Source organism: Gymnoscopelus microlampas (genome assembly GCF_963454915.1).
Source record: "Gymnoscopelus microlampas genome assembly, chromosome: 9".
Taxonomy (NCBI): Eukaryota; Metazoa; Chordata; class Actinopteri; order Myctophiformes; family Myctophidae; genus Gymnoscopelus; species Gymnoscopelus microlampas.
Genome location: NC_139946.1, coordinates 19650940 through 19666040, shown reverse-complemented (window position 1 = coordinate 19666040; position 15101 = coordinate 19650940). Strand labels below are relative to the sequence as shown.

Below are 15101 nucleotides of genomic sequence, written 5' to 3'. Positions count from 1 at the left end.
CTTTCACTTTCAACTTGGCATCCATATTGTTTTGGACATCTTTTAAACAATTATCCTAAGTCATTTGTTCACGTTTCAATAATTATACGAAATTGTCAAAGTAATATTTTTAAAGTTTCAAAAAATCTTTCAAACTTGTCGGTCAGCTTTTACATTTTCAGATTTTTTAAAATGGCATATCTACAAAATCACGTGTCTCAATGCATTGAGTTTGTACATTTTTTTTTCTCTGAAATATTGCTTAAGTATACCGCCCTAAAAGCCAAAGTGCAGTAACTACACAAAGAATCAAACCGGGGAAAAAAGGCTTTAGCTTAATGTCTTTTCAACTGGTCAGCCAAATGGATTATTGGTATACAAGTGATATTAGCACTTATATCGTCTGTCGGGTGGAAACTTCAGGATTCAAATAAAAAAGTAGCAGATCTACAAGTTCAAAAGGCGTTTCGAGCTTGTGGATCTGCTACTTTTGTGTGAATCTGTAGGATTCAAGTAGGGTGTTAATTAAAATAAGTTAAAATATCGAGATGAAGTTTCTGACCGACAGCAAATATTATGTTCATGAGGCAATTGTTATCCCCCAAATCATGAAGGCTGATTTGACCTTTGAGTCACGTAGTCGCTGCACTTGTGGCTTTGTTGGGAAGTATAGATGTGACATTTGTGTCACGTCCGCTGAACAAAAAACAACGGCATCACATTTGTGACGTGCAGTTAACTGACAACCAGTGGTGAATTACTTAATTACACGTTATTTGCATCTCTTTTATATCGGACAACTCCACAAACGAGACGGTTTGATATCAGTTCATATTTGAATGATTAGTCTTATTTGCAGTGAAGATCAATCGCAGCATTCACAATATTGTTGTTCCGTTGTTAAAAAATGTGTCAATAAAAAGTTGCTTATGTCAGAGCAAATTATTCTGGTGGAAAAACAATACACATGTCTTTTTTATGCAAATTTCAAACATTACAATATTCCACGATTTAATAAAGGCTATTAAATTATATACAGAGTTGATTATCCAGTCCGGTGTCATTTATGCCTCTTTTCCCACTATGAAGGGTTAAAACCCAGAACCTGTTCTGTGATTGAATGCTCCCAAAACCAAATGAAAAAGGTAGTATATGCGCATCCCCACAGTTCTTTAACACGGTCCTGGACCCAAAAATAATCAAGTGAAGGAAATAAGCAATGTCCGCACAAGATAAACTGCTGCCCTGTCTTTTATTTTAACCAAAAGTGAACTTTTGGCTAAAATAAAAAAGACGGGAGGGCAGTTATCATGTGCTGACATTGTTTTTTTTCTCCATTAGAACCAGAAAGGTGAGTCATATGAAAACATGTTTTTTATTAGAAGAATACGTTGGGTTGGGAGTGTACCACCTCCTGAGCAGGACTTAAATGAGGTTCTGAGAACCTTATCTGAAACCCAGCTGTAGCGTAATGGAAATGAATGATCCAGAACCTGTGAAATATCGTCACTGTCGGGCGGAAACCTCCTATGTCCATATTCTAACTTTGGTGGTTTTTTTGGTAAATGAATGCCCAACTTGATCATACTACAGTGTCACTCAAAAGTAGCAGATCCACAAGGTCGAAACGCGGCACGAAGCGACGTGTTTAGAGCTTGTGGATCTGTTACTTTTGAGTTTGAATCCTGAAAGGTAACAGTTTTGGACGTATGAGGTTTCCACCCGACAGACGATATGTTACATGGCTCGCATTATAGTTCCTGTATTGGCCATTAGATGTGTTCTGCAGAGGTTTCTGGTTTGTTTTGTCAGGCTGTTTCTGTTGAGGTTGTTGGTTCTACTTGTTTTTTGGGGGCAGTTTTTTTCTTGTTGGATTTGTCATGTTTTTTGTTCCCATTGGTCTTGTCAGGGTGTTTCCCATGCTGCTGCTGCTGCTGCTGTCTCTTCATGTCCTCCTGGATCTTCTGCTTGAACCGTTTCTTGTGTCTCTTGATCTTGTCCATCTCTGCTTTCCTCTTTGCCTCCAGGTCAGGATCCTGGAACGAGAGCAGATATCAGAGATCGTAATTACAACTCAACATCACTGTCCCTGCACTGTACACGTAACAGAACAAAGATTAATCACTTAAATCAGCACTATATAACACATGTCACACAAAATTATAAAGTTACATGTTTAAGCAATAACGATCATCCTTCCATACATTTATAGACCCAGGGGAATCTCGGAGACAATGAGTTTCATCCTGGCATTTGCCAAGGCAGATCACAGCACTCTTCGGTAATGAAGTCAAAGACGTTGGCTGCCGTGTTATTTGTGGCCACTGATATCCCCAAACTACATAGTGCTGCTTTGAAGAGGTATTTCACTTTATAACACTGTTTGGGGTCATTTTAACGTCTACTTGGGCTTGTGTGTGCACCCCAGACAGTTTTAAAGTTGCTTGATTCAATATGTATTTGATATTCATTACATAATCAGTTTTACCTTCCCCTCCATGATCATCTGTTTCCTCTTGTTAGTCTCCTTCTTCTCATCAAAGTCTGTCGACTCCAGTTTCTGTCAAACAATTCACACAGTGGAACACAGAATAACATTAACCTAACTATCGGTATAGGAATGCAGATTTGACAGTCAAATCCACACCGGCTCTTAAGATATATTATTAATGACATTTCACTATGACTCAGTCATTTAAATAACATATCTATCTTGTATCAACCAGCTATGTTTGCGCATGAGGGATTTGTCTTGAGATTGGTGCTTTACACCGAATAAGAAATGGCTTGTAGAGCTGCTATGTTTGGTGAGTGAGGCCGACACCAGTATAAATGAAGTATTACGTGGTGACTGGAACTTCAATCTATGATACGTATGAACTGTAAAAGTGTGAACAGAAAGGCAGAATAACGTATGAACTAGAGGTGTCATGATATATCGTCTCGCGATGTTAAAACATAACGATATACATTATATCGTCGTGACGTCATACTATATCCCCATATTTTTTAATATAAATATAGGTTTTGCTGGTAAAGGTTAGTGGTATAAATTGTGAGCTTATCATAATCACAGTAATCATTAATCATGTATTATAGGGCTATTATAGGGCCATATTCAAGGGCTTTTGGAGAGAAATGAGACAGACTCCAGTCACTTTCAGTTTAGCGCACTGCAGAGGTTAAGCTTGAATTTCCTATTTATTTTTGTGTGTAAAGCACTTTGTAACTTAGTTTTTTTTTTAATACTATAATTTTTATCCCGCGATTTTTGGAACCCATTTTTTTCACCCGGTGCCAATTTCCTAAGTGATCCTGGGCGCTACACCAGCCCTACACCAGCGCTACACCAGTCCCCCACAGCCAGGGAGGCCAGGGCCGAGCTCATGCTTCCCTCAGTGCATGAGAGCCAACTGACCTTCTTGTCACCTGACAGGGGGGAGTTTCCCTGGTTGGACGTAGCGCGTGGAAGGAACACGTTATTCCAACCAGTTCCCTTCCCCTCCATCAGGCGCCCCGGCTGTCATGGGGGAGGCGGTATAGCGACCAGGATTACTACATGTTTTTGTGAGGGTATTAACTGCCCTAGGAGACACGGGGAGAACATGCAAACTCCACACAGAGTAGGCCCTTTCGCCAACCCCACCCTGGGTGTGGGCGCTGATGACGCGGAGGAGAAGACACGCCCCCAGCGCCCACAGCGTCCCTGGCGGGAATCGAACCCAGGACCTTCTAGCTGTGAGGCGACCGACTGCGCCACCGTGCCCCTTGTAACTTAGTTTTTTAAAGTGCTTTTTGGATGATGGCCAATGTTGATAATTGAAAAAAAAGAAAAGAAACGATTATTAATAATTCGTATCGTATCTATCGTGAGCCCAATATCGTATCACGAAATGAGTGTATTGTGACAGTCACACCCCTAGTATGAACTGTAAAGGTGTGTGTGGACAGAAAGACAGAAGCTTTGCGTACAATCTCACAGCGTCTCCTGGTGACGTTGACCTGGGTCAGAATGCTGAGTACTTCCTTCTCTTCCACAGGAAACTCCTTCAGCTTGGTCTCTGCACAAAAGAGAGCATATCGTCTGTCGGATGGAAACCTCATAGGTCCAAAACCGTTACTTTTCAGGATTCAAATTCATAAGTAGCAAGCGGCAGATCTGCTACTTTCGATGCTTTTGTGTGACGCTGTAGTATGATCAAGTAGGGCGTTAATTAAAGTTTACAGTTCGACCTGATGGCAGACACTTTTGGACAGTGCACTTGCTTCCCTACCAAAATGGTGTGAAATTATTTATCCTGCCTTATGACTGTATGCACTTTAACTAAAACTCAGTCATCAGTGACCCATGGAAAGCACAAGAGACCCCGTCAACACTGGCCATTCTACATGTATTCATTGTTTTATCTAAGTTATGTATATGGATGTAGATTAGACTTACGGGTCTGCTCCTCGATGGACTGGACCAGGTGAATGTCATACTGAGTCACCAAGGTGATGGACACTCCATTCCTTCCTAAACAACAAGCACAGCAGATGCTAAGACTTGTGATATCCTTACAGTCTTTACGGCAGTGTTAAAGTACATCATACATCTCAACACCACACCCAGCACCATTATAAGCAGTAGGATTCTAATGGGCTCTTGCTAGGATCAAATAAAGGACTGTGTGTGTGTGTGTGTGTGTGTGTGTGTGTGTGTGTGTGAGAGAGACGTTACCAGCTCGGGCCGTTCGCCCCACTCTGTGGATGTAGGTCTTGGGCAGTCCTGGGGTGTTGTGGTTGATGACCACCTGGACGGTAGGGATGTCCAGACCCCTGGGGATGTGAACACACAAACCAGTCAGAGACCACCTTTAACCACTTAAGGTAGCTCTCCACCAAACAGACTACTACAGATTACTACAGACAGGCAGTCGAATGAAGTCAGGAGATCAGTCGGTTGGAAGGTGTGAAAAAAGTTGCTGAATGCACCTGAGAGCCGACACCGACAGACTGGCTATTATGGTGCTAAAAATAGCCTATGGCTTCAGCTTTTTCAACAAAAAACCCAGCTGCTATTCGACGGTCGAAAGACCATTCAACAGCAGATTTTTGGCAACAGACGTTTTCCAACATTTACCGCCACCAACGTCGGTGCGGTGGAGAGCTACGGAACCATGAGCTGATTTTATACTTTGTTTTCCAGTTCAGGTTAAAAACTACAGCAGACTAGTAAGCAACATAGCACCAAAGCCACGGTTAATCTCATCTCCGTCGCACGACAGTGTAGCTTGCAGACAAGGAACAGATCTCGTCTGCAAAACCTGCATGTCATTCTTTGCAGAAGAACATGGTTACCTCGACGCCACGTCCGTGGCGACCAGGATCTTGTAGACGCTGGACTTGAACATGGCGAGGTTGGCGAACCGTTGTTTCTGTGAAGAAAAGTCAAAGAATGAGGCAAGCTGTGATTTACTGTGCAGACCCCTTCACCTGACTTAATCCTCTTTAGTGCAGATAGGGTGATGATTGCTTTGTGAAGCCGCACACATTTCAATCACACTCTTTTCAGAAAGCAAATGGGATTTTTCTATTTTTTTCTTCATTCCTGAGAGAAAGAGAGAGTTCTTATCAGAGGGTTATTATATTTCCATTGGTCTTATCCTGAACCACTCAAAGGATTGAGTGGAGGAGGATCAGGGTTCAGTGCGTCGCTCAAGGACATGGGGACCTTTCATAATGACATTTCAGTGATAAATGTCTCTATAAATGAAGCACAGCTTGAGGATGTTGTTACTGTCATCTAGGACTGCCACTATCAATTACTTTTTTGATTAATCGAATAATCGAGAAGTGTCTTTGTTTTGAGGATACTTTTTTACATGTTATTTTTTCATCAACACACAAAAATACCGTTGCAGCTCTATTGGACTGGGCGGTCCAATTTGGCAACTGTATTAAGACATGTACAAACATCATAGGATTTTTCAAATTAACATTCACTAGTACTTGAGCCGAGCCTAGAAATAGTCACTAATAATCGGGGACACACAAAAGAAATGTAATAATGAACTGCCCTCTTCCACAAAGCTGAGGTGATGAGTTAACTTAAACGTTTAGTTTCTCCAGAAAGAAGCCCTTGAACAAAGGATGGAAGACAGTCAAATGGATTAGTTTGATGAAGTGTTTCATCCCCACATCAGTCACCTGTTTCATCATGGAGTGTAAGGAGATGGTAGGGAAGTTGAATTCACGCAGCATCATTGTGAGGATCTGGCAATTTCTGGAAGAATAAAAAATAAAAAAAAGGTTTATTATTCTTTGTTTTCATTTGACGGGGCAGTAGAAGCAAACAAACACGCATAAATATCGTAGCACATTGGTTCTCAAAGTGGGGTCCGGGGACCCCCGGGGGTCCTTGAGGGGATTCCAGGGGGTCCCCACTACTAAATCTGTTAATACAGCATCACAATCATCTTAACACCTTTATCCATATTTTATACGTTGTCTATTAAAAAATAGCAGATATACAAGCTCACAGTGCTGCAAGCTTGTATAGTGTTTGAAAATCTTTGAATCATTTAGATTTTTTTTTTACATAAATCTTCTCTTCTCACTTTCAGATGGGGGTCCGTGGCCAAAAACAATCACTTTGGGGGTCGTTGACATGAAAAGGTTTGAGAACCACTGTCATAGCAAACAGAACTGTCTTACTTGCAGGTGTTGGTGAAGATGAGGATGGACCAGTCGTAGTGCTGGTCAGTGAAGCTCTGGATGAGGTGGACCAGGTAGGCGTCCTTCACTCTCTCTGGGGTCAGCAGGTACCGCTGGTCCAGTTCCTCCACCGTACGGGTCCTGATGGAAACGTAGGACAGAAATACCTTTATTTTTGTGGAGCGTTGTGAGGCATGATGACGTGACCAATCATAGATGTTCAGACCATTGGTTCTCAAAGTGCCCCCCCCCCCCCCCCTGAAAAGTAGTTAATGTAGCATCACAATTATTTTAACCACTTTATCCATTTAACGTTGGCTATTAAAAGATAGCCGATATACAAGCTCACAGCGTGTCACTTTGTGCCGTGCTGCGAGCTTGTACATCAGCTATTTTTGAAGATTTATGAAAAATATCGAAAATGTTTGGAAAAAATGTAATCATTTTGAATTTATTTAAACCTCTTTGGGGACCCTGGTACAAAATATTTTCAGATGGGTGGTTCGCGGTCAAATACATTTTTGGGGGTCCTCGGCGCGAAAACGTTAAGAGAACTACCGGTTCAGACTCACTCAGACTTGGCCTCAAAGAAGAAGGGCTGGTTGAGGGCGACGCTCTGCAGCTCCTGCAGTGTGTCGTTGAGAGTGGCGCTGAACAGCAGCGTCTGGCGCTTCTTGGGCACAAAGCTGATGATGGTCTCCAGGTCTTTACTGAAGTCCTCACAGCCCTGCTCTAACAGCCTGTCAGCCTCGTCCAGGATCTGACACACACAGTCACACACACATTTTATGACGTTAATTTTTTATATGCCATTTTTACCTTTTTTGGGCCATTTTAACACTAACCCTAAAGCCTGAGTTGTACTTGCGCGCAAAAAAATAGACATTCTACGAGCTTGTAGATTGATTGACTATCTTTGGTGCGCATCACCAGCACTCTAATTCCAACTCCTAAAACTAACCTCTAAATATATGGTCTCCTTGAACCAGTTAAGCCCAGTCATGCCATACAATGCCATGCCATGCCATGCCATGCAAGAGTGTGGTCTAGCCAACACCAACTCTGGACTCCTGAATCGCTGCCCTCCACACTCTCCTGTCTAGCATCAGGGTCTTGAGCTCTACAGCGTTGTTAGCTAAGCTGTCGTACCGCAGTGCATCTACGTAGGTGGTGCGCTTCTTGCCTTTCCTGGCTTAGCCCTGGGTTGGCTCCCATAGTGTCCATTTGCTTGCCACTAGTTAAAGACATGTCTATGAGTGCCTGACGAAGTGCCCTGCCTCATCCTTCTCTCTCTGAAGTTAAGCCCTATGTACTTTGTTGTACAAAGAATTGCGAGATATAGCCGATCTACAAGCCGCTGGCCCAAAATAGGGACAGCAGGTTTGAAAGTGGTTAATGACGAAATCAAGTTGTAGATTAAGAAGAAGAAGAAACTCTATATGTAGACAGACCAGGAACTGCAGTCTGCTCATGCTGAAGGTGTCGGAGCTGCGGATGTGATCGGCCAGTCTTCCCGGAGTCGCCACCACAACGTGAGGCTTCTTTGACAGCTCCAAGGCCTGTGTGATCATGTCTGTTGGAGACACAGCGGACTTAAGACCATAGAATGGAATACAAACGTTGTCATACACAAAAACTAAAAAGTACAGTACTCACACAAAGCCCCCTTCTCAGTTCAAAAACCAACATGAGAGATATGACAACTGCTATATCGTTGCTGTCGCGCAGAAACCTCTTATCTCCATATTCTAACTTTTTGTGTTTTTTCTTAAACAATTTACGTCCTGCTTGATCATACTACAGTGTCACACACAAGTATCAATCACGTTTTGCGTGTGTGCGTTTGTTCATGTTATACTGTACATAGCTATAATGGGCAGGTCGCAGACGGTGTCAAACCATTGTGTTTAATTACAAAAAGAGAAAAATGAAACTTTTAACAATGCGACTACAAGCCTGTGTTTTACGGGAAAATTGGTCAAAATTTAACTTATTTTAATTTCCCATTTTGTCTGCTCCCAGTGCCAGAGTACAAACAGAATGTGCATATGAATGAAACGTTACCCATTCCACCGACCACGATGCAGTCTCGCAGACCCAGAGGTTTCCCCAGGACTCTGAATTGTTCAGCGATCTGGTACGCCAGTTCCCTGTCAGACAAACACCACCATGTTTACAAGCAGTGGTGGAAGAAGAACTACTCACATTTTTTACTTAAATAAAAGTAGCAATAACGCAATATAGAAATACTATTAGTACAAGTCCTGTATTAAAAATGTACTTGAGTGAAAGTACAACAGTACTGGCATCAAAATACACTTAAAGTACCAAAAGTAAGCTCACAACGCGTCGCAATGCAGCGCGTTGTGAGCTTGTAGATCAGCTATTTTCAAATAGCCAAAGTAAAAATATATAGGGCTGAAGTGGTTAAAGTAACAGTAGTAAGACGTTGGACACTATTCTGTCTCATTATACCCAATTCTGAGAAAATAAAGAAAATTGCAATGTTTTCTGATCAAAGGATTTACTTCCATTTGTAATAATGTGCATGGAATTTACTTGTATTTTACTTAAATCATTTTGAAAAACATCATTATTTGGTCATTGTCTCCCTTAAGATGAACCATTGTTATGTTCTTGGTTTGGTCTCAAATACAGCATAATTACACATACTGGTTGTTACAATAGTACGGTACTCTATTAATACCATTTCAGAAATAGCAGATCTACAAGCTCATAGCGCGGCAAGAAGTGACACGCTATGAGCATGTATATCTGCTATTTTTGCATAACCAAAATAGCAGATGGGGACCTGGAACCTCCTCAATGACCCCTGGGGGTCCGCCCGGAACCCAGTTTGAGAAACACCACTGTACTTAGCCCAAATATCTCCACTTTTCCACAAGTTGCACACGGACGACTGTCTGGACGCGCTAGGGGGGCGCGATTTGACTGACGGACCCTTTTAGGTAAATGAGTCCGTCAGTCAAGTCGCGCCCCCCTAGCGCGTCCAGACAGTCGTCCGTGTGCAACTCGTGGAAAAGTGGAGATATTTGACTAAACACACGTTTTCTGGCAGAACTTTCAAATGGATATGAAACTAGAGGACAAAATATGACTCCAAGTCTTAGGAATTAATTATTGGGTGAGTACAGACGGAGTTTAGAGCACTTTTATGGCCGCGCAGATCGTCACTACACAGCGCGCCGACGAGGGGGATCTATGACTGTGTATTTGAAATACTTGAAATGTATGTAAGATCACAGACATTCTAGGGCTACACTGTACTGTACTCTATTAATAATACCCAGAGTACAGTACATAACCCTATGGATGAGCAGACACCAACCTGGTAGGCGTCAGCACCAGGCAGTAGATACCGTACGGGTCTTCAGACAGTTTCTGTAGAACGGGCAGGACAAAAGCTGCCGTCTTACCACTGCCTGTCTTAGCACAGCCCAGACAGTCCCGACCTGGAGAACACAACCAGAACCATGTCACGTAAATAGAACCAGGATGAACTACTGTATGTCACTAGTAGAACTATGTCACTTCAATTCAAATTAGCTTTATTGGCAAGAGAAAACATACGTTTTACATTACAAGCCAAAGCAAGTGTCAAGTGGGAGTTTCAGCAACATTAGAAATGCAACATTATACTGTATGCCACTGTTTTAGTTTTTGCATTGCTGTAACGTCAGTCAGTCAGTCAGTATGTGAATGTGCTTTACCTTGGAGGATGGGAGGCACACAGTCAGTTATTTAGTCAGTAAGTCACTGTCAGTAGTCAGTCAGTCAGTTACAATATATAAAAGTGCTTTACCTTGGAGGATGGGAGGCACACAGTTCTCCTGCACAGGAGAGGGCTTAGAGATCCCCAGTTGTTTACATTGTTGAATGAGCCAATCAGAGAGGCCCAGGGACGAGAAATCCCCCATTCTGGTATCTTCTGGATCCACTAGTTATTAAATAACCTTATTTTGTTTGTTTCGTGTGATAGAGAAAACAAATAAACATAGAAAAGAGGCTGCTATCTCCAGTTGTAAGAACTATACATCTTTCCTCGTGGCGATTGGCGAATGCTACGTCGCTGTGTGATGACGTTAGGGCGGGGGGGGGGGGCAGCGTTGCCAGGTTTTGTGAGATAAATAAGCAACCAGGTCTCCCATACTTGCCAAAATAAGCAACTAGCCAACATGAGCATTTCAAAGTTAAACCTGCATCGCAGCCGATCTACAAGCTCAGTGAGCTTGTAGATCTGCCACTTTCAAATACTCCTGCATTAAATGTGGAATATTTGGAATATTTTTGAAACATTCTAACAAGACAAATGCTCCCTGTGGCACAAAACGCTTTCATGAAAATATTTGAGAACTTTACAGAAAAAGAAGCCCAAAGTCGCTTATAATAAGCAGACATGGCAACACTAACGTCAGGGTGGTGGGTGCATAGAGGTATAGTGGGTGGTATCCGAGCTTGAGCCGTCTGTGATTGGTCCATTTTCTAGTCAGGGGGATTTCTGCAGTGTCAAAAAGTTTTTCGCTTGTAGATCAACTTTTTTTGACACGTTAAGCGTGAGGTACAAGGTCTTAATATAAAGTTGAATGATTATTGACCATCTTAGTTCCACCAACCATACTTGCAAACGACAACAATATGATAACAACAACTGTGCAAAGTTAGAGGAAATAAGTGTTTTGTTACACTTTATGTGTTCATCCTGCATGGTTGAAGTTATAATTGTGTTGAAACTTGTATTTCTCTTACCAAAATAAAACCAATCAATCGATCAATCAACATACAAACAATTGAGGTGGTTGTATTTGGTCTCCCTGCTCTTCTATTGAGACATTTAGATCCTATGTCTAGGTTGAACACAACCTTTGACACAATCCTGTTTCTGGTTTGACCCGAATTTCTATTTCTCCCCTGAGCAAGCAAGCAGGCAGGCTCCATTAGCTCAGTGGTAAACATTTCTGCGCTTGCACAGAAGGTCCTGGTTCAAATCTGGATTTAAGCAGGTTACCCCTTTCTTTAAAAAAAATCTGTTTATTGGGTTTTCAAGATTTTTCTCCCATTTAATGAAAGGTCATTATTTCTAAAGATACATACATGAATACAGAAAAGCCCCTCGTTCTCCCTCTCTTCCCGGCTGCAGATACCACGATTACAAAGAAAAAAAAGGAAAAGAAAAGAGATGACATAAAAATTTGATAATGTTACAACAGTTATAGTAATAGTCATAATAATAAAGCAATTATAAACAGCTTTAACCTCTTAACCCCTTAGGCCTATATAGTGAAAATAGCAGATCTACAAGCTCACAAACAATAGCCTACATATATATTTCTTTTTTTATTAAGTCACCAGAACCTTCTGTTGTCAGTCAATTAGTCTAACATGGTTTAAATGGATTTGAAGTTCAATGGATTTATACAGGAGGGGGCGTGTCTGATAAAATAACTATCAAATATCTGAATATCGAATCAAGCAACTTAAAAACTGTCTGGGGTGCAAACAAACATGAACATGACCTCAGAAGTCCTTTTCTGTAATGTCATTAAAGATTGACATTAAAGATTGTCAGTCTTTTTTTTCTAGATCATTTTTATCCCTCGATTTTGTAACCCTTTTTTCACCCGGTGCCAATTTGCTTAGTGATCCTGGGCACTACACTCCCCCCACCAGCCTAGGGAGGCCAGGGCCGAGCTCATGCCTCCTTCAATGCATGAGACTGACCTTCTTGTCACCTGACAGGGGGAGTTTCCCTGGTTGGACGTAACGTTATTCCAACCAGTTCCCTTCCCCTCCATCAGGCGCCCCGGCTGACCAGGGGGAGGCAGTATAGTGACCAGGATTACTACATGTTTTTGTGAGGGTATTAAACTACCCTGGGAGACACGGGGAGAACATGCAAATTCCACACAGAGTGGGCCCTTTCGTCGCCAACCTCACCTAGGGTATGGGCACTGGTGACACGGAGGAGAAGACACACCCCCAGTGCCCACAGCGTCCTCGGCGGGAATCGAACCCTGGACCTTCTAGCTGTGAGGCCACCGTGCACCCTAAAGATTGTCAGTCTTTATCACTGGCCATCAGTGGAAAGCCAAAGCTGAGGTTGAGTGGTTTGGTGTGCTGCAACACCAAAGGACTTGTTGGCAGAGTCCAAACAGGAAGGACAGGATGGGGAGAAGCACAACCTTTCTGATCTAAGGCCAACCGGAAAGAGAGGAAGGAGATGGAGGTGTCAGAGGTTACGAGGGGGGAGAGAGGAAGAGCGGTACAAGATCAAGGCTGTGTCACATGACCGACAAGGAAGCTGGACAACCTGGGAAGGAGTTTTTAAGCAGAAAATCAGTTGGACAAACTCGTGAAAGATCCCACAGGCAACTGAAGGCACAGCTTCCTCATCAAGACAACTTATTACACACTCTCCCTTCCTCTGAACCTTCACCAATGGTTTGGGAAGGAGGAATGCTGCTCGCTCTGCAACGGTTTCAATGCAATTATGTTTGTTTCATGCTTCCAGCACATCTGATGCTGGGGTTTAAGTGGTTATGTTTATCAGGGAAGGCGGAGGAAGAAGCATCAGGCCAAGCAAAATGCCCATGGCTCTTTTCCTCCTACCAGGAATGGAAGATGGGAGTTGATCTCAGTAGGCATGCAGCTCTAGTTCACCCAGTGATTAATGATATGACCACCACGTCTCTCCACGCTGTATTCCTCAGTGAGCATACACAGTAACACTGGAGGAGGCAGAAGGCACTAAGATCTGGCAGCTGCAGGCCTTTATGTGCTTTATTGTTGAATTTTTATTGAAGGGATGAATTACTTGAAATGACTCATCTCATGTCCATGTGGAGTCCTTCAGACACAATAGAAAAACAACAACAAAAGCTCAACATAAGCTCTCCCCCATGCCCCACACCACCAGCACAAAGATACATAAATAAAACACCACCAAATATGATCATAAAAGATGAACCATATATCATTATAATTACATACATTTAACCACTTGAAACAACAATTTAACCTCTCAAAAATAGCCGATCTACAAGCTCACAACACGTTGCATCGCGAAGTCGCTGGGATCGGACACGAATGAAAATCGTTTGTCATCATCATATTGTGATATTTTTTGGTGAAAGCTCTATATTCTGTTGTGTTTCAGAGTGTTTGTTCAATAACAGGGGTCTCCCCGTTTCTCCAGCTCTTTAATAAACAGATAATTCATTTTCTGGTGTGTCGTCAATTTCATCCCATCAGGAGAGAGAACCCATTTACCAGCCTCAATTTTATATTGTTTCAATTCCAATTTTGCCCGATCTCTTTGCTTTCATCACTTCCAGTTCATCACTTCTCTCTCCTGATTGGATGAAATTGGTATCCTGAACTGAACATTTATTTTCTGCTTACTAAAGTGCTGGATAGACAGGGAGACCCCTGTTACTGAACAAACACTCTGTAGCAGTGGGTCTCAAAGTCTGCTCCAAGACACTGAGGACCCTTAAATGGACCCTTACAGGTCTTTAACTCGGAGAGTGTAATGGACCATTTGATTCCATTTGTACACTCACAGAGTTTTGGGCGTCCTGAAAGGTTTGAGAACCACTGCTCTAGAGCAATGATTACTGTGGAAATATAGAACTATTTAACATGAAAAAGGAGAAAGAAAGAAAGAAATCTCTCCAATCAGCTCCAATCAACTCCAGAGAGCAGAGCTGCATCCAAGGTCTGCTCTCTGCACGCTGGACTGCCAAACATGATGAATGTCCTCATGGTCAGGTCCTGTACACCACCAGATGGTCTGACTCCAGTCTGCATCACTGAGGACCAGGTGATGTAATGTCATGGTAAATGAACATGAGAGCTGCTTGCATGCATCTAACACACATACATATCGTCACTGTCGGCCAGAAACCTCTTATCTCCACATTTATTTTTGTAAATGAATGCCCCATATATTTGATCATACCACAGCGTCACACAAAAGTAGCAAAAGTAGCAGATCCACAAGCGGGAAACGTGGCGTGAAGTGACACGTTTTGAGCTTGTAGATCTGCTACTTTTGCTGTTTTTGAATTTGAATCCTGAAAAGTAACATAGTTCCAAAGTTGGACATATGAGGTTTCCACCCGACAGAGACGGTATAAGTATATTCCCCCCACACACATATTATGCACATTTGTATTCCCCACTGACTCAGTCAGTGCAGTGGTCTGAAACAGGCCACTGAGCAACATGATTGGTTCATGTACTGTAAGCTACAGTACAGGGAACACTGAATGAAATGTGCTGCCTCTTGCATTCATGTTGTTACCATATCCCCATGAGCTGAAGGTTTATACAAGTTCATCTTATCTCCAAAATAGAGTTTAAGAAATAAGTCAAATGACCAGTATTGGAAGGTATCTATCTACTTA

At 42.3% G+C, this 15101-nt stretch overlaps 1 protein-coding gene across 1 annotated transcript; it reads right to left on the bottom strand.

Moving 5' to 3' along the window:
• Window positions 1-807: 807 nt before the first annotated feature.
• Window positions 808-10753, bottom strand: ddx49 (DEAD (Asp-Glu-Ala-Asp) box polypeptide 49). Its single transcript, XM_084067753.1, has 13 exons — window positions 10499-10753; window positions 10025-10148; window positions 8740-8825; window positions 8127-8248; window positions 7248-7435; window positions 6676-6816; window positions 6169-6244; window positions 5320-5396; window positions 4700-4797; window positions 4421-4495; window positions 3952-4040; window positions 2468-2539; window positions 808-2015 (listed from the first exon to the last, which is right to left on the bottom strand). Exons 1-13 carry the CDS (start codon window positions 10611-10613, stop codon window positions 1788-1790), a joined length of 1491 nt encoding a protein of 496 aa, XP_083923879.1. The 5' UTR covers window positions 10614-10753; the 3' UTR covers window positions 808-1787.
• Between the last annotated feature and the right edge of the window lie 4348 nt (window positions 10754-15101).